Genomic DNA, 21,130 nt, shown 5'->3' with positions numbered 1-21,130 from the left:
AAATAGATTCATGCAAACTAACAGTGCAAGAAAAAGAATCAAATCTCCTGCCACAGCCATGCCAGCACAAAAACCTTGGGATGCATCTATGCTGCAGAATGAATGTGCTTTAATTGCCTTGGTGCAATGCTATGAAATCATGGGGCAGTAATTTGACACGGCCTTGAGCCTTCTCTGCCAAAGAATGTTGATGCCTAACCAAACTAACCAAAGGATTAACCAGTATTGAGCCATGGCAACTAAATGAGAGATGGCATCCCTCAAATAAGAGCACCAGGAGCAGCTCCTGATGCAGTTTCTCCTTTGGCTTTGGCTCAGCAAACAGATTACTGTATGACACACCCTGTATTAGGAGAGAACATTTAGCTAAAAAAAGGTGAGCATTACATTTGAGTAAATATGGTATATATCTTTGGCTGCTGTTACACTTAAATGTATCTGTTCTGGCTTATATACAAATTCAACTTAAGATCAAAACTACAGAATCTATCTTATTCATAACTTGGGGACTGCCTGTTCTACAAATTTTATGAAATGTACAATTAACTTTTTTAGCAAAAAAAGCCATTTTTTTTCTGAAACCATGGCAAAGCTCACCTTCTTCTCTGAGCATATTTTTTATTGTTTCTCATAAACTATATGAAGGCAAATCCAATATCTAAAAAATAGATTTAGCCAAGTTTCCATACTTCACCTTTGTAATAAGCAAACACTTTTTCTCCCTTCTTACATTCAATGACTATGCTAAATGTTACATGAAATTATATGAAAAACACCATACCTTACTAAGTTGTTAGCACTGTCTGGATCCTGGGCTGTTACTGTCCCCACAATAGTTCCAATCCTGGCATTTTCATGAACGTCCATGATATAAGATGGCAAAGTGAACACTGGAGCCTCGTCCACATCCCCAACAATGATCTTCAACATAGTTACATCTTTAAAAGGTCCTAAGTGTGAGAAGCGGAAATCGAGGTGGGTATTTGCTCCTTCTATATTAAGAGTATAGGATTTCTTTTTTTCATAGTTGAGTGGCTGTGGGAAGAAAAGAAATGTACTATTACCACTGTGAATGGGGCCTTAAGTGATTTTACAAAAGGCACTCTTTCTTTACTCTATTTGTACCACCATGAGTGTCTTCTAGGCTCAAGGATGTTCACATATTGGTTTCAACAGCTATTAACATAGTTTCTTTGGGAACACTTCATTTCATATTATATTTCATAATATAGTGTAGGTTTAGTCCGTTTAGCTACTTCCTTTTTTCTAAATGGCTAAGTAAAGCACATAATAGCACCTGGTTTCTTGAAGTAATAATAAAACGCATGTCAAAGTTGTAGTTAGATATCATACAGTGTGATGTAATAATTTGAGAGTTGATTCTGTATACCAGGGTTTGAAACATGATGAAAAACCACAGAATGGTCTTGAGTGAATCACACACTCTCAGCCCAGAAAACTTTATGATAGGCTTGTCGTAAGGTCATCATGACCTGAAAGTACACAACAATATGGCTCTGGTTGTTGCAATGGAACAGAGTTCCCTTGTTTCTGCCCCACATACGGAGAGAGGTACAGATCATGCTAGTGATGCTGCCTAATGAAGTCTATCTGAACAAAGCTGAAACAATTTATGGGCAGTTTTGTCTGCCCTCTGACTTCTTCTCACTCCCCCTCTAATATTACCCAATTATCAAGAGTGTAATATTAGCCTTTAGCAGTCTGGCCAATTAGAGATGGTTTTGTCTCCATTCTTAAAGGAACTCAAAAGTGTGTGTTCTTACTTTGTGTCCTTTGCTCTTTGGCATTTTGGAGGCAGCCAAGACTGTGTAGGCTTCCTAGTTTGACCATATTATTTGTAAATTTTATTTATTTATTTATTTACATCACTTATATCCCACCCATATCAGCCCGCAGGCGATCAGGGCAATCTACATATCGGCACAATTCGATGTCATCAATATAATACAACAGCAAAAAAACAATTAAGTGCATTTAGACAAAAAACAATTTAAAAAGAGCTATATCCTCTCATTCCAATCCTCATCCGTTTCATCGTCTTGGCCGTTCCTGGGTCATTCTCCATCTCAAGCTTGACTATCTATTCCGGGGTTCCGAATGATTGCTCGGAGAGCCAGGTTTTTACTTTTTTCTGAAAAGTCAGGAGAGAGGGGGCTGATCTAATATCCCTAGGCAGGGAGTTCCACAGCCGAGGGGCCACCACAGAGAAGGCCCTGTCCCTTGTCCCCGCCAAGCGTGCTTGCGAAGCAGATGGGATCGAGAGCAGGGCCTCCTCAGATGATCTTAACTTCCTGGAGGGTTCGTAGGAAGAGATGCGTTCGGATAGGTAGGCTGGGCCGGAACCGTTTAGGGCTTTATAGGCTAAAGCCAGCACTTTGAATTGAGCCCGGTAGCAAACTGGCAGCCAGAGGAGTTGTGTGCTCCCTGAGCGCCGCTCCTGTTAACAATCTGGCTGCTGCACGCTGGACCATTTGAAGCTTCCAGGCCATCTTCAAAGGCAACCCCACATACAGCGCGTTGCAGTAATCTATGCGGGATGTAACCAGAGCGTGGACTACCGTGGCCAAGTCAGACTGCCCAAGGTACGGGCGCAGCTGGCGCACAAGTTTTAGTTGTGCAAATGCTCCCCTGGTCACCGCCGAAACCTGGGGCAGGGGATGGTCACATTTATCTGTTGAGGAACCTTTAGGGTCTTATGACACTTTAAACATTAGCAAATATAAGGTGTGATCCTATGTACACTTACCTGGATTAAGTCTCACTGAACACTTAGGGATTCCCTTCTAAATAGACATGCATCCTATTGATCTGTTATAATATTTCTAAATGCTCATGGATTATTAGTTCTCATAGGTGTTATGACTTGATGCAATTATTATTATTATTATTATTATTATTATTATTATTATTATACTATTCTAATAACAATAATATAACTTTATTGTTTTACCCCATCTTCATTTCCCCGAAGGGACTCGAGGTGGCTTACATAATGCCTAAGACAAAGTATAAAATACATACACAGTACAATGCAATAATTCCACACTGACTTTAATTATCATTATAAAGAATTGAGAAAAGTAATGTGTACTTACAAATAAATTTAATCGAGGCCAAAACAAACTTTGTTTTTAAAAATCTTCTCATTATTATTATTTTTAAAACAACTAACTACTTCTATTTTTTTCAGATACATTTTCATTCTCTAAAGCTATAAAAAACCACTTTATTCTCAAAAGAAGATCATTACTTCAGGAATATTCCCCTTCCACTGTTGAAACAGAAAAAAATATGATAGATGAGAATGATATCTCATATGTCACTGCTTCAGCTATTTTATAGGAATGAGGTGAAGAAACGTTCTAATTACTGAAAGGGAAAATTAACATTTATAACACTCTGACTAATGCACAATGCCTCTGAAATTATAAGGAGTTGATGTGAGAAGATGAATTGACAGCAGGAATTTTAGATTGCTGTTGGATCAGTTACAGATACAGTCCCTGGTAGCGTGAATTGAAACATGAGCTTAGCCATCTAATTAGTTTTAACCAAATCATTGCAGCTTTCTTTCTTCAATTTCCCACATATAAATAGGTAACACTATAAAACTATATTGATTTCTAAACAGTGTATTTTAATATTGAGACAAATGTTTTTAATGTTTATGTATGCATATAATGAATTCATGTCCCGGCATTGAATGTTTGCCATTTGTATGTTGTGCTCCACCCTGAGTCCCCTTCGGGGTGAGAAGGGCAGAATATAAATGTTTTAAATAAAAATAAAATAAAATTTACATGAGATGAAGCTGCATGGATAGTAGTGATCCTAGATACACGTATGGCTGAAGCACAATTGTATGTACATACATATCTAAGGTCACATAATTTGAGTGTACATGAGTAGACTATGCTGATGACATCAGAGGCTCATTTTGAATTTTTCCCCTTTATCCAAGTTCAGATAGAGGTCTTTTTGACTATACTATATTGTATTTGTATATTGCTCACTGTATTCATGTGTTTTAATGTATTTATTATGTAGTTGCTTGTGTTTTTTTGTTTTTATTTTGTTGTAATTTGTTGTTTTGGGCTTGGCCTCATGCAAGCCACCCCTAGTCCCCGATGGGGGTGATGGTGGCGGGGTATAAAAAAAGATGATGTTGATGATGATGATGATGATGATGATTATACTTGTTTTAGTGGGAAACAGGGTTTTCTGAGTGTTTCATTTGTTAGGTTAATTTGGTTTCATTTGGTTGTAATGATGTAACATGTAATCTGGGTTTGGTGGGATAAGTTACATTTGGTTTGTCATTTGTTTTGTAGGAATTCTACAGGATTTGAGGTTGGTGATACCCTCTCCACATGGAAATCTTTTTAGATTTCCATGTGGAAGAGGTATCACCAACTTCAAATCACTAATCACTGGTTTCTGAATCCTGTTGCTAAGAACATGGAGATACACATACAGAGCAAACAATCCCCTGTGGACTAACTACTGGGTCTGAGCGAGCATGACTTGTTTGCTTCCTTGCATGGGATAAAATGCCTGCATAGGCTTCCCCCACTCCTCTCACATTCTGATTATTGGTACTTAATAAAATGTGCCCCCTATTAACTCCACATTGATATCTTGCTTCTTTATGTACGCCTCTATTTTAACGAGTGACATTACTTCAGAACAAATATGACAGTATAGCTAGGATTTCAGTGATCATCATCTCACAAAATCTGTAAAAAGATTCTGAGGCTTATATATGACTAGCTTTACCCGCCACGCGTTGCTGTGGCCAACCTTCTCTCCCTCTTTCTCTCCTTCTTTCACTCCTTCCTTCATTTCCTTTTCTTCTTTCCTTTCTTCCTTCTCTACCTCTTTACCTCCTTCCTCAGCTTTTTGCTCCCATCCTTCCTTCTCTTTATTTCTTTCCTTCCCTCCCTCTTTCTCTCCTTCTTTCTCTTCTTCCTTTGCTCCTTCTTTCCTCCCTTCCTTTTTTCTTTCCTTCTCTCCTCCTTCCTTCTCTTCCTCTTTCCTTCCTCCTCCCTTTTTATTTTCCTTCCAGTTTCTCTCCTTTCTTCCCTCTCTATCTCCTTCCTTCCTTCGCTCTTGACTTCCAGTCTTCCTTTTCTTTCTTTCTTTCCTTCCCTCCTTTTCTCTTCTTCCTTTGTTTTTCCCCTCTCTTCCCCTTCCCAAATTCCCCTTCCTTCCTTCCTTCCTTCCTTCCTTCCTTCCTTCCTTCCTTCCTTCCTTCCTTCCTTCCTTCCTTCCTTCCTTCCTTTTGACACCTTCCCTTCCCCTTCCCTTTATTCTTTTTTTATCTTTCTTTCCTTTCCTCCTTCCTTCCTTTCTCCCTTCTTTCCCATCCTCCTACTCTCTGTGTATTCTTTCTTTCCTACCTTTCTTCTTTCATATACCTTCTCAACTTCCCTCCCTCCCTCCCTTCCTTTCTTTCCTTCCTTCCTTTCTCCGTTTGTGCAGCATCCTGGCCCCCAGCGAGCAGGCCGCGTTCTAGAACTACAGTTCCCAGATTGCATTGCGTGTGTACTTCCTCCCCTGGGCACTGCGCATGCTCAGTTGGTTTTTGTAATTGTGAGTTTGTTGAAATGTTGTTTGGAATTTTGATGAGTGCATACCTTGGTGCACGGCAAATTTGGTGAGTTTTCGTCAGGGTTTTTCGCATTTTGCTGTCCCGTTGAACACCCTTTCCATTTATATATATATATATATACAACAAGGGAGATTACTTACCATATATATATATATATATATATATATATATATATGGTAAGTAATCTCCCTTGTTGTCATTCCACTATTCTGAGGGATTCTGTAACCCAGAAACATAATTCCAGGATTTAGAACAATCAGTGTAAGCATATACACTCAGATTGGAATATGGTGGCCCACTATGTTCCTATGAAATATATATTAACAGGCAATTTTATCTACAGGTAAGTGACATTGGCATCCACTGGATGAGCTCACATGGTTCATGGTCTCAGATGGTATACTGGCTTTCAGTTTGCACTTCCAGATTAAAACTCCTTCTGGCTGAGGTTAAACTGGTCACCCTCTGTCCCAATCTGGCAGACGTTTGACACTGATTAATGCTTAACCAAAGGGGATGGTTGTTCCTTTCTATTAATCTGGTTAAAATCATACATTTTATCTGTTTCCATTATATTTTAATTAGAATTTGATGTTGGCCACTTTCTTTATTGCCAATTTTGGCAGAAAAACATATTTAACAAATAAAGGTTAGAGCAGACATTTCCCAGCAAAGATCAATAGCCAGATGAGTCCATTCAAAAGAGATGTTGAATTAAGGTAGGAATAAGGGGAGAAAGGAAATGGTAATAGATGTGATTGAGAAATGGTTAGCATTGCTTATGAGGGTCAGAATGCTAAAGGTAGAACTAGCTGACAGCTATGAAAGTTATCAAAACCTGAAGCCTTTCTGTGGCTATAACCTCAACAGCAATGCCCATACCACCAAAAGGCAGGGTTAACTAGAAAGTCTCCTGATACATTACCATCTCCAGATTTCAAGTGCCTAGCTCAGAAAGGTTCAGGAGAAAGAAATACTTGATAATGAAGCTCAAGCTGGAGAGAATTTCTTTTCTCATTTTATTCCCTCACAAGAAAGGAAATGTTATTTTTTGTTTGTGTTTTAAGGGCAAATGATGTTTGAGATTAAGAAACAATTTTGGGCAAAGTCACTTGAGGGATAATACTGATAGTTTTCTAACAGATATGACATGCCATAAGCACATATTTCGGGGAAGAAATGGTCTGTCTAAGCCAGGCAGATAGAAAAAAGTGGAACCTTGACTTAAGAGCATCCCAACTTAAGGAGTGTTTTGAGTTAAGAGTCATCATTCAACCTGGGTTTCACTTTGACATAAGAGCAGCATTTTGAGTTAAGAGCTAGTGCCAGAAGGAAGCACTAGTGAGAGAGGGAGCACTAGCATGAGAGTAGAGGGCTTTAGGACTTCAAGGGAGCAGCCTTTGTGCCTCATGCCTTCATGCCTCAAGCTCATGACTGCTTTGGGAGATTGCTGTCCGCTTTGCTCTTGTCTGCTTTGGGAAACTTTGGATTAGTTGATTTTGTATGTTTTTTATTCCTGGTATATTTGGTTTCATGAAGAGAGGAAGGGAGGGCTGGAATGAGCACAGTATGAAGAAAATGATGCTTCTGCCTCTTCGCTTTGTGATTTCTGCCACAACTTTGTACTTCTACCATTTTAAACTTGATCTTTCTTTTTCTATTGTTCCATGTGAATGTGAGGGTTTTGCCTTGCTCTTACACTGGCCAACACATATTTTGTTGCCTCAAATGTGCTTCCTTGTCCCAACTTTGTGCTTCTATTATTTTTAAGTTGATCTTTTTTATTGTTTCATGTAAATGAGCATTCATATATTATTTGTTATTTATAAAGTACATTTTCTTATTTAATAACATGCAACGAAAAAATTGGAGGGGGGTTTGAGGGCATCAGAATGGATTAATAGTGTTTCAATGAGAAAATTGCTCTGAGATAAGAATGCTTTGAGTTAAGAACTCAGTTGTGGAACAAATTAACCTCTTATGTCAAGGTATCGCTGTAAATAATTCTCTCTCTCTCTCTCTGTGTGTATATTCTCCTGTTTTTGGCTTGGCCTACTTGATAAAATTATACAGGGAAATCAGCAACATTTCCAAAAGAGCATGGGCCAAGTGGTTCAGTATCCACAGCATTGCTTCATATTGCTCACATATTTTATCAGATGGTTCTTTGATGCTATTTGGGAGAAGGCTAAGAGAGAACAGTAGTTATATATTCTTTTTATGTTTGATAGCTTCTGGAATAGCAACAAATGCACAGAATGATGAAAGCATCAAGAGGGAGTGTTCATATTAGTAGTGTTAGTTGCATTTGGGCACCTCTTCCCATATGTGTGTATAGGAACACTGTTAACCACCCTGGACTTCTACAGAAGAAAACATTGTTCAAACCATATAAATAAATAATGGACCTATTCAGTGCAGATATTTTTCTTCCTATGTGAAATTCTGCACACACAACATGCTGAGCTAGGTTTACTTGTTTTTATCTTATTCAAAGTGTAACATTATTCCAGCACCATCATACACTTTTTTGTGATAGAGGTTTTCTGTCTGTGAGGACATTTGCTTAGGAATAACTCACTGGAACATTCTTCATAATAGGCATTCATAGCCTTCTGCCATCACCCACTTACCTTATTCCATCTTCTATTTTTTTATGAAAATCAAAGTAAGTAAATATGTAGTATATATGACACCGAAAAAGACCAGGTAAATACACTAGTAGTGTATGCTTTTTGGCCAAAAAGATACAAGTGGTGTGTGTGTGTGTGTGGGAGGGAGAGAGAGAGAGAGAGAGAGAGAGAGAGAGCCTCTCTCATTTTTAAATACCCCCTAGATTTGCATTATCATATATTTGTTGTTTCTGTTAGATGAACGGGTTACATTTATCTGATCATCCTTCTCCTTAAGTGCTTAAAAATGCAAATAGGGTCTTTGGGGTGGGAGGGTAGAGCTAATAACAGGGTGCTAATTGTTCCCAAAATGCCTCCTAATAGATGAACCATGATGAAAATCCTGCTGCTAAATGTCAGGTCAGTCAATGACCAAACAGCTCCTATTCAAGATTTGATCTTGGATGAACATGCTAACCTGGCATGTATTACAGAGACCTGGTAGAATGACACTGGACACATATGTTAATCTCACCCAGCTTTGCTTATCAAACTTCTCTGTGCAGCAGTAGGTAAGACCCTGGGTAAGGGAATAAAGTTACGACTGGATTCTATCTTTCTGAGCTGGTGCCTTATCTCTTAAGTTTACAGTTTATTTGTACATAGGTGGTTAGGATAAAGAATTGTGTTTGTATATCACTTACTCCACCATGATAGATGGGTTACACTTTCCCTGAAGATAAAAATTCATAGTGTGTGCACATTACTTGATTCAGCCTAGAGCCTGGAAGCTCAGGCTTCAGCAGAATGCATTTGCATGGTCAAAGCTATTTCACTAACTGCAGGGGTTTTTAAGCAGAGGCTGGATGGCCATATCTCAGAGGTTCTTTGATTGTTCTTTCCTGCATACCAGGGGGTTGAACTAAATGCCCCTTGTGGACTCTTCCAACTCCATGAGTCTGTGCCTCCTTCTGGATAACTCTGATCTTATGAGACCAACAAGTGTCTTGATTATATCTAATTTTGAGTACTATAATGTGGTCTGCACAGGTCTGCCTTAGAAAAGTGCTTGGAAATTCAATTTGTTCAAAGAACTGCAGCTAGATTGTTACCTAGGGCTAAAGGGAACACTTTGTTACCTTGCTGCAACAGTTCCAATGTTTGCAAATCCATTTCCAAGCATAACTGAAAGCTTTTGTGATTACCTTTATAGTCCTGTACAGCTTGACCATTTGAAGGACTACATAACCTTTTATGGGTCTATTTGAGCTCTAAAATCTTCTCTCTGACCTCCAACTTTTCCAGGATCCATTGGTGGATTCTCCTAGTCTTTGGAATTCCCTTCCTAGGGAGACCGGGATGGCTCTCTCGTTGCTTTCTTTCACTTGGAAAGTAAAAGCAGTCCTATTCTTGCGTTGACAGCAGTGGGAATTTAATGGATTGCTGTGCTGTTTGTTAGTTGTTATTGACAGCCTTCCATCTAAATATCTATGTCACTACTGTGAAAGACCATGTGGATCCAGAAAAGCTCTTCACAATCATTAATGGATCCACCATCAAGACTCTACCCCTGGAAGACAATTGTACTCTACCATGAGTGATCACTCATGATTATGATGACAGTCTTTTAGTAAATTTTACATTGTTTTAACTGTGAAAAATAAATTATAAATTATATATGACTTTTTAAAACTGGTCCAAATTCCTATCTATGGTTTTCACGGATCTCAAGCATTTTTCCACTTTTGCATGGCATAACAGAATTCCATCTTCACTGTTAATACTAGAGGCAACAACCAAATATTTAAGATCTGTTGGCAAAAGATTTTTAAAAGACCTGTTTTAGGCAATCCATTCTGAAGTTTATGTTTTACATGACCCCATGTTTTAAATTGTTTTTAAACTGTGTTAGATTTTAGCCATTCTTGTAAGCTGCTCCGAGCCCCAGGGGAGTGGCGCCATATGAGCTCGAATAACAAATAAATAAATAAATAAATAAATATAACTTCAACAAATAAAGATTAAAGTGTTTAGAGCACTTTCCTCCCTTCCTCTTAAAATGGGGAAAGCACCCAAGCTGGCATTTTGGCCAGAGGTATATACAAAAAAGGAGACATCATGTTTACTATTATGAAAATCCCATAAAACATTGGATTTTCATGCTCACTCACTCATACATTTGATGTAACACCCTGCATGAAACATATGTGCATGACCTATAAGTCTCCCTGAAAGAAGAGCTGAGCTGGGAAGATATACCTCTATAATTTATAACTCTACCACACATTAAACTTTGGTCCTTTCCACACAGCTGAATAAAATCCCACATTTTCTGCTTTAAACTGGAATGCATGCTAGTGTGGACTAAGATTTTCTGCCTTGATATTCTATGTTATATGGCTATGTGGAAGGATCCTTTATCTCACACACTTTATGAGCATGCTTAAATTTGTAATATCTGTAAAATTTTCAGAATCACAAGTGTGAAAACTGGCTCTCACTAAGTTTGTGTATTTAGGACTGAGAATACACGATATAACTTCCATGTAGAGCTTGTGGGAAATGATTATTTCCACTTTCCAGAAATTCTAACCTGTGGAATTGCAGCTTACCTAGAATCATTTTTTTACAGATTGTTTTGTGAGTTTGTTTTATCTAGATAATTTCTGTCACCCCTTAAATTGTATGTACAAAGAATAAGAGTTATTCATTATTAATTTTAAATGCTTATCTAACACATTATGTAAAACAGATATAATAGACAATAATTTTCAGATGACAAATGTACAGATCTCTCATACACAGAGGCGATTGCTCAAGAGAAAACTTACATAACCATGGAAGATAAATATCCTTCAAGAGAGTTGAGAGTATTTATAAATAGGAAAGCACTATCATTTAGAAAACGAAGTTTCATATAATATTTATCTTCAGATATTAGGGCTTTGAAATTCTCGTGCAAACTTAACATTTTCATACAAATTACCACAGGGAATATTCTGTGTATGCGTTTTCCAGTCTGCTCAGAGATGTTAGCTACAGTCACAGAAAACTGTATGGGTTTCCTTACAGGAAGGAAGATCACATCATCTCCTTTGTGGTTCAGGCAATTACAAGCAAGTGTGTATGAAAGTGTTTCTGTGTACTTAAGAAATTTGATTAGATTTGCTGGTATTTTTAATGAAATGAACCTATTTCCTATGGAAGAATATCTATGCATTAAAATGTTGTTTCTGTGGCAACCAAAGGTAATACTTGAAGATGACCTAATGGCCCAGTGAAATATATATATATTGTTCAGAGGTCACATTAAATTCAGTGAACTTGCTGCCAGTTAAATGTACTTATGGACAGTTTTATGGAACTACCATAGTCAGGCAGAAAAATGGGTTTATGTTTATCTTTTTTTAAAAAAAAAAGAAGTCCATGTTAGCATCTTCTTTAGCCCATAACTCATTTTCCAGCATCTCCCTCCCCAGGTATTTTTCTCCTAGAGACTATTTTTACAGGATCTCAGCATATGATGATGAGGAGGGGGCCTCAGGCAGATGTCCGGGCATTGAATAGAAATACCAATCTTAATTTATTTCACTTTTGCATGCAGCAGCAATATGTTTTTGTTTTTATTTTCCCTTGGATGATGTTATGTTTGTTTTCATGCATTTTCAGTTTTGATATTGGTTTTTCCCTCATTTTAGGACTTTTTGTAAAAACGGGTACATTTAGAATAATATTTTGTAGGGAGAAATGCAAATGATGATCCATAGAAAACAAAATTTTCCTTACAAAGTTGCCTGTTTTCCATGCAACAATATTGAGGCTTTATGCAAAACACCCAAGTTGCAATGTAAAAATGTAATTAAGGAAATCAATTGAACAAAGTATATGGCCTTTTAAAAAAGGTAAGGACCTCATTGACTCCCTCCTGAAGAAGGAAGAAAGAAAGAAAAATATGTGGATAATTATTTACATCTACTATGGAGATTCATGTTGATGTAATGGAGAACACCTCATATATTCTGTGCTTTTTCTCCTTAATCTAGTTTATAGCCAGGTGTGAGGCTAGTGTCTTTTAGCTGACCTGTACATAGAAAGAAGGCAATCAGCTTGTACTTTGTGTAGTGAGATGTCTAAGCATAATCTTGCTCAAGAACCTCCTATTTGGTGGGAGCAAGATCCTAGAACTAAGCTCATGGAACAACTGCTGCCAGGTCTAGTTCAGTCCTGGCTGTCCTGAAATATGCAGCCCAAGGTGCTTTCAGTTTTTCACACAGGAACATCTTGCAAAGTTTTTCCTTACCTTCTTCAATGAAATAATTCCTTCCCGTGTTTCTTTGTCAGTTGATATTGTAAACACTCCAGAGCCATCTCCATTTATAACTGAATATTTCATATCCGCATTTGACCCAGTGTCTGCATCATTGGCCTTGATTTTGCCTACTGCGGAACCAACTTGTGCTGACTCAGGAACATACAGCTGATAATGTTCTGGAAAATATAATCAGACAGCATTTCTAGGAATTCTGATGTAAATGAATTTCAAGTTGTCAGGCATGTCTTCTGGCTGAGGTGAAGACTGCAGTGAAAAATGTCAAATATCGTTTAACCAAATTTAAACCAGAATGTAAAATACTACTCTCTGTGATGAATGAAGTAGAAAGTAAAGGTTTTGTGGAGCCCAGGTCTCTTAAGTTTATCATCATCCTTTCAATGGGAAGTTTTCAAACAGGTGATAACAGCAAGATCTCTACCCTCTTGTTTATCCATAGAATGTGATATACCAAGATACACTACATGGCTCCTGATTATGAGAATTTTCTATAGCTATGACAGGCAATAGTTTATCGGTAACTATTGTCTTCACTATAAATAATTTTCATCCATTTTCTCTTCATTTGGGCCAAAATTTGCATTTGGACTTCAGCTCCCACCATCCCTCTCCACCATAGCAGTTAGGAAAAACGGGCCTTTTAAAAGTGATTTAAGTTAATAGCTGTAGCCACACATTGTAGCAGGGAATTCCAAAAATTCATCTCTATTATGTTCTTTTATCAGTCCTGAAATATCAAACAATATCATTTTCTGACTAAGTTCTAGGGTTAGAGGACACTCTGTACTTCAACTTAGGTATTTAAAAGCACAGCAAGCAAAGTTTTTAAATCCTGATTTCATTTCATGGATTTTTTTTACATTCAAAGCTGCAAAGCATGTATATCTTTGCAGCACTGGTAGAAATATATAGCATCTTTGTACTCTCTTCATTCTCTCTTATCAAATGGCCAAGGAAACAACAGCTGTAAATTTCTCTGAGTTAAAAGCTAAGCAATTTTAAAAGCCTGGAGTGAGTTCCCCTCCTACTACATTTATGTGTCTTGCAATTGTGTGAAACTTTACTACTCAAATCTTTATAGCACTCAGCTAAACCACATTATACCTTAAATGAACATTTGTGTTCTTCAGTAAGTCACCTTATTGTAAAAAGATACAAAAGCTTATCTCAAGCCAAGGGATTGAAAAACGAAGAAAGGGCAATTACATGGCAATGGCATTTGCAGTGGATATGAAATAACCACTTCAGCTGCTTTTTTAGAATGGATGGTCCAGGCGATTGGAGACAAACTTACATAATCAATTCAAAATATGGTAGCTTTTTTGTGTCAGGTGCAACTTGAGAAATTGCAAGTCACTTCTGGTGTGAGAGAATTGACCGTCTGCAAGGATGTTGCCCAGGAGATGCCCGGATGTTTGATGTTTTAACATTCTTGTGGGAAGCTTCTCTTATATCCCTGCATGGGGAGCTGGAGCTGACAGAGGGAACTTGACCTGCTCTCTCTGGATTCGAACTAGTGACCTATCATTCAGCAGTCCTATTGCCACAAGGATTTAACCCACTGCACCACCGGGGGGGGGGGGGAGATGGGTGGGTGGGGGGTGGGTTCTAATATAGTTTTTTTCCCCAGTGCTCTCCTCAGAGGTCCAATTTCCGTATGTCTTGGAACAGTTTCTCCATGAAAGCCTTCGACAATACATTGAACATCTCTACGGGCAGAAACTGTTCCAAGACACACGGAAATTGTACCTCTGAGGATGCTTGCCATAGATGCAGGCGAAACGTCAGGAGAAAAAAAAATGCCTCCAGAACATGGCCATATAGCCCGGAAAAACCTACAACAACCCAGTGATCCCGGCCATGAAAGCCTTCGACAATAAGAATATCATACTTTGAATATATCATGGGGCATTGTGACTCATTAGGAAAAAAAAAATGATAAATAGGCAAATTGGGAGGCAGTAGGAAAAGAGGGACCTTGGACTACAGGTACACTAATTCAGTGAAGGAAGCTACAGTCTTGAGTTTACAAGACATGAAGGGCAGAAAGTGCCTAGTGCTCTTGGAGATATCTAACTCAAATTGTCACCATGAGTTGAAGATGATTTGATAATTAATAACATTTAAAAATCAATGGAATAAAATAAATATTAACCAGATCTTCAGTATTTTATTAACTGAGAATTTTCCAGGAGGGACCTATGAGTCACACAAGACAGGAAATCAATGCCAACTGTACTGAGATAGCAACAGTTCCACTATCCTATGATAATACTGGACAATTTATGGAACATATATGAAAGAGTAATGAAAGAGAAAACATGTCCAACATTTTGGAAAATAATGGCCTTTCTTTCTGAAAATTAATCTTGCCATGCCTGATTTTGTTTTCTTTTTTAATGGATTAATTCATTATCCCTGGTTAAATTGCAAGAAAAAAGGAAATTTTGCCAGTTCTCTTTTTAGCTGAATTCCTGTCTCCAGGCTGTGTAATGATTTACATGTTACACCTTAAATAGTTTCTTAGTAAAACAACTTCTGACTAGCAAAACATAGGGGTAATACACAAAGTGCTGCAGTATGGAAAGAAGGGTTCAAATCTCCACTTGAAAAGCCTTCATGATCAGAGCACTCATTATGTTAGAAACGAGCCTGCCTTACAAAGTTGTGCTCCACTTTTCACTGTTGCCCATGCAAAGGAAAAATGACACTTTTCTCTGAATGTGATCACTCATCTGTTTTCCAATGCCTGTTTAGAGGCTTGTCTACATAAACACAAAATCTTGGACTTTACCAACAATGGTGAGCTACAGAAGATGACACATGGAGACTTCCAATGAGTATCCCAGTCTTTTTTACTCTTAACAGAATTTTGCTCTGCTTTAGGAAAAACCAGAGGATATGCCTGAGTTTAGAAAAAACTCTAGAATATCTGTGGACTTTGTAGCTCTCTGGATAGCTGGATCAGTCCAATTTAGCCAGATCTACTGTCCAGGTGGACTCCTCTACCTTTACACTTTTCATGCCCTGAATAGCAAAGGGGAAGGGGATGGTTCATTCACATGTTAGCACTGCTGATCCTCACTACTCATCATGCTACCTGCAAGTGCCTGGCAACTGCCTGTTGCATCTGCTGATGTCAGAATGGGGCAACCACATGATCAGCAAGAAGGATGAAGTGGAAGGTTAGAGCTTACTCCATTCTGCAAAAACCTAAAAGAAGCATCAGCCTACTTTATACTCTCTGGTGTGGCACTGCTTTTGTACTTTTCAATGCCTGTGTGGAAAAAGGCAATGGTAGTGACAAATCTTGGTGCTTTTAATCTGAGAGACAACAATTCATTCAGTATTATTTTAAAGGAAGGAATTGTCTGCAACCTTCCTCTGTGGCCTAGCAATCATGACTTGAAGTTGAGTAAATGTGACTCACCCAGGCAAACCATTTATTAAGAGTTTATTCTAAAGTGGGGAGGGAGGGCAAACCTTCTCTGCTACAGGGTGTGCCTTCCTTGAGGCAGCCCAGGAGGGGACCCTGCTTAGTGCAGTCACCCAAACCTCTAGCCCAGCCCTTATTCTCTGCTGGGAAATCCCTGCCAATAAATACCAAGGGCAGAAACTGCCCAAATTGTAGGGTGTCTTCCTGGGGCAAACACATAGCAATGGGAACCCTACTATTTGGAAAAGGGGAGGAGAGGGAGCAAGGAGGGAAAGGCCTAATTTCCCATTAGGAATCTACCTTCTACCTCAAGATGAAGCAAGGAGCACAGCAGGGAGGTGGAGCAGCCTTAAATAACCTGCAGCTCTGCCCCTGTCAAGCATCCCCACCAAGTCTGGTCTCATGAGTTACTTTGTACCCTCCTCCCATGCCTTAGGCTTTGCCTGCCAGTTACACGTGGGCCAACTTGGTTGCTTCCACTACATTGGCTATTGCTGAAAGTAAAGGCAGTATGAATAAATTGTCAAAATTTGCTTCAGATGGTGCTTGCATTTCTGGAGGTACTCATTTAATTTTTGCTTCTTATAGACTTAGCATGGGGATTGGGTTAACCAGTTAAAATTCATGAATAAACCAGGTTTTTCAAACCTGAAAAAAATAGGGGGGGGGGATACCACAACCCCCCCCCTTGCCTACAGCCCTGCCATTGACCCCTTTCCACACTCCCATCAAACAAACAATCCCCATGTTTGGGCACAGCATTCCCCTGTGCCCAACTGGCCTAAGTTTACCTGTCCCTCTAAAGATTTGATCCATCCCTGTCTCTCTTTTCCCATCTCATTGTCTATCTAGCAATATCTTACAGACTACTAGTTTTCTATTATTTCCTCATAGCCCCATGGCTGGATGGCTTTACTTAAGCAATGCAAAAAAGGACAGTATCCTCACCTTGGATTTGTCACCTTGGATAACTCATTTCAAGTTTGGATAGATACCTAGCACTACCTCAGTCACATACTAGTCAGCAGCTGCCACTCCACAAGCACTGCTGAATTTCAGTGCACAGAACAGCTTAGACTGCATCCTAAGACAATTTGTCTCCTTAACAGTGTTCCTCCCATTCTCAATTTCACAGACCGCCTGTCTTCTCATTTGTGATCATGTAATATTCATTCAGCAACTGCTCACATAAAAAATAATTATGGAGGCTCCAGTTATGACTCCACAGTTAAGTTTGTGGTTAGCTGTGCACTTAAAGTAGGAAATAGAGTTCATTGCTATGCATAAAGAATACAGCAGATCTTCATAAAAACTACACCACTTATTCTTTCAAGGTTCAATTTAGCAAAGCATTTAACCGAATAGCTATCACTTAAGGCTATGCTTATTAAAAGAAGGAAAATACTTGAGAATTACACTTCCTTGACAAAAACCTGTAAATGAGGCTTTCTGAACATAGGGTTTTGCTCTCGAGAATGTGTATGAAATCTTTTGAAAGAATTTGCCACAATATAAGAAAAATATTGTCATTTTAGTTTTCAGAAAAGAGATAGTCAGCCCTCCACATTCACTAGTGTTCAGTTGACAAGGCTCTCATGAAAGTGAGGAACTGTAAATAAAGTTTTTTTTTTACCTCAGATAACAATTTTAGGAATTCCAGCATGACTCCAGCATGGCTGGCTTCTTCTGGAAGCTGACCATAGAATCACACTGGAAGACCCAGAGATGCCAACAGAAGTGTATTCTCCAGAAATCTCGAGTTCCTCCAGCATGACAAGAGGAAGTTAATAATAGAATCTCACTGGCAGACCTAGAGATGCCTAGAAAAAAAATTCAACTGAATCCATCAATAATCAAACCTGCAAAAGCCAAACCTGCAAATGTGGAGAGATGAATGTACAACTTTATAAGAGGTACATAGGACATGGCTGTCCCAATAATGAGCTGCTCTAGAAAGACCAACATGGCAAGTATGGACTATTGAAAATAACAGTAAAAAATATAAAAGAAAGAAGTAATTTAACAATTGTTCTCTATTTAGATTTTTGTGTATGTTTCAGATGTCTTATGGTTTGCACTATGTCTCATCTCTGGGTGTGCCATTTTGGATTTTGATAAAGGCAGTAAATAAATTTTAAAGGTGGGAGATACAGAATTTGATGATTTTGAATATGAATATATGCAATGCAATCATCATATTGGTGAGACTGTTTTCCTCAGTTTCACTTGCCTCCAAGAAAATATGACTTCTCTAGGAATTGGAAATTTTATGCTATACTTCTATTGGAAGCAACAGGACATAGTAAATTCCTAGAGATGAATTGCTTAGGTCCTCCGGAGTGACTTTATGATAATTTTCAACAGAAATGGTTCATTACAATAGGGTAAATTGTTAAGTTCAATGTTAAATTCAAGAATATTTTCCCCACCAATAGGAAAAGGGCCAACAATATTACAGAAAAGGTTAAGCATTTTAAGAACAACTTTAGCACCAACTTATTTTATCTTATTTTATCTTTCCTAACAGCTTTAGTAAGATTATCCAGTCACATACAGCACAATATCTGTTCAAGCACGTAGTTTTATATGTTAAGTGAGCATAACTAATGCCAAATCTAGTTTTCAAATGCGTCACCATCTTATCCTCTCAGCAATGCTCCAATAACCTAGCTGCAGAATGAGTTTAATGGCATGTAAAAGGAATCCCTTATTACATAAGAGTGTGCATTCAAGAATAACTGCATACTCCTAACACTTAATGTCACATCATTTATGCCAACATATTTGAGAATTGTGAATGTTTAGAGTCCCCTGCAACACACACACACCCATGTGAACCAGGGCAAACCATCCTTATGGAATTCAAATATAAACCATTTGTATAGCTGAGGTACATTGATGACAATTTATTGTATGGAGCAGTGGCAGATCAAGTTTGGAACACTTTGCAAAGTGCATCAGCTAATCCTGCTAATAAATTCACGCACAACAGCCCTCTTGAAAATCCACATACTTATTCCCTGAAAATTATTCTAAACATTATACATAACAAAAAAAAGTTACATATCTTATTTGTAAACCAATTACTGCCCAGATTTATTTGAACCAGAATTCTATATGTATGAAAAAATACATCTTCACACAAAGAAGAAAGAGAGGGAGTAACTACTAACTGGGTTTTATTTCTAAATACATTTTCATGCAAATAAACTCATTCAGATGCTACAGAGGAAAGAACTGGCTTTATATGAGATCCAGGTCTAATATTGTCATGCAGAAAGTAAGCCTTTTACTTTCTTGGGGTCCACCTTCATGGACATCTAAACCCAGAGCTGATTCAAAGCTCTGCTCTCTCAGATCATCACCAGATTGTATTCATATGCTCCACTCCTCAACTGAGTTCTAACTGTCCATCCTTACCTTTTCTGTCCTGTTTTTGCTCTGGAGAACTCCTGACTGTCATTGGGAGGCTTTGTTGATGTTACCTTGGTTGACATCAACAAAGGCTCCAAGGGAAAAGAGGGGAGCCACCTCTTCCTTTCTTGAGGTTATGTTTGCACCAAGCCCAAAGTGTGGGACTGCATCAGAGTTTCAGGGAAGCTCCAAAGAATTTCCCAACTTCTGCTAATGTAGGATAGAATTGGCTTAACAGGTTTTAATCTGGATAAGGTATTGGGAGTTTCTGAATATCCAGAAACGATCTCAGGCCAATTCAGGCCATCTGACCTGCTTCACTTATTATTGTTATGGATGGTTGTGGTGGTGATAACAGTAATATGCACATGCAACCCTCCACATTTCCTAGAGTTAAGGGCATGGGATTCCCACAAATGTTAAAAAACATGATTTTTAAAATAAAAAAAACTGAATATCTTCAGATATCGCTAGGTCCTCCAGCATGATAGAAGTTGAATGTAAAGTTACACTGGAGAATATACCATCTCATCAGACTGGAGGTCTTTCCTCCTGTTCAGGGATGAGGCCTGCCGAGTGCCATCACTCGGCAGGCCCCATCCCTGAATGTGTCCTGAATATGTCCATCAGTGGGGCAGGATACTGGCTGTGACCCTGCCCCATTGATTGCTGAAGTAGTGAGGAAGCACCACAAGGCACTTCCTTGCCAACAACAGGAGGCAAGGTGTCTTTTGGATAATTCCAATGAATCTTCCTGCATTTTTACCCTTTTCCTCCATCAGAAACAGGGCACCAATGTGCCTTGTCCCAATACCCCGAGTGATGAGGGAAGGAGGGAGGGTGTGCAAGTCACCACAAGTCTCCATTTCACTGGCAAAACAACTAAATTGGGGGGGGGGGGGTCTGTCATAGAGACATTCCTAGAAATTCCTAGACAACATTTTTATTAAATTTGCAAATAATCAAATCCATAACAGTCAAACTCATTAATGTGGAGAACTGGCTGTAAAAAAAAAGTCTGTTTTATGTGTTCAGTGACAGTAGTAGTGTATGGAGGTCTGACCAATCAATCCAGATCAATATGAATAACAATCCACATTGGTTTTATATGTCTTGGTGAAATATGTCAGACCTAATAAATTATGCTACCCTGCATATGAAAGTGCTGTATGCAACTAAATTTTAGCTATCAGTTGATTAGTAAATTAGTGCATGATGGGAAATTATAAAATTCTGTTTTAGGCAGTAAATTTTTATACTTTTTCTGTTTTTATAGCCCTGATCATGTTAAATGCACTAGAGAGTTATCCCCCCCCCCATATATATATATATATATATATATATATATATATACTCACTTAAACTTGCCAATTTAAAGTGCTTGCTTATTCTTAAATCAATATACATGAAAGCTTCACATTTGTGTCCATTCAAAATTGACGTAAGCTTTTTCTGGCAAACAAGGGTCTGGAAACCCAAGTTAATATATCTTTGTTTCATAAAAATGCCATCGATTTTCAGAAGCAAAATGACATTAAAGATGGTTGAATCTATTCCTATCTAAACCTTTTAAGCCATAAGTTGGCTCTATTTCATTCTGGCATGTGTTTGTGAAGATGGCATACAAAAATCAATATTTTGATACACAATCTCTCAATGTTTGCATTCTGAACTCATTTCTCCCAGTGTTTACATTGGAATAAATG

General features: G+C 38.3%; 1 protein-coding gene across 4 annotated transcripts in view; it reads right to left on the bottom strand.

Moving 5' to 3' along the window:
- The window catches only part of LOC132774511 (cadherin-18), a 768,567-nt gene that overhangs the window by 82,866 nt on the left and 664,571 nt on the right, over positions 1-21,130 (bottom strand). For all 4 annotated transcript variants that reach the window (XR_010909825.1, XM_060774682.2, XM_060774681.2 and 1 more), the window contains 2 exons: positions 12,545-12,732; positions 782-1,035 (listed from right to left, as the gene is read on the bottom strand). Coding sequence is in view for 3 of the 4 variants with exons in the window: in XM_060774682.2 (XP_060630665.2) it covers positions 782-1,035; positions 12,545-12,732 (442 nt within the window). In the remaining variant the exon portion in view is untranslated. The remainder of the gene's footprint in view (positions 1-781; positions 1,036-12,544; positions 12,733-21,130) is intronic.

Source organism: Anolis sagrei, chromosome 4 (assembly GCF_037176765.1).
Source record: "Anolis sagrei isolate rAnoSag1 chromosome 4, rAnoSag1.mat, whole genome shotgun sequence".
NCBI lineage: Eukaryota > Metazoa > Chordata > Lepidosauria > Squamata > Dactyloidae > Anolis > Anolis sagrei.
This window is presented reverse-complemented; position numbering and strand designations above follow the sequence as displayed.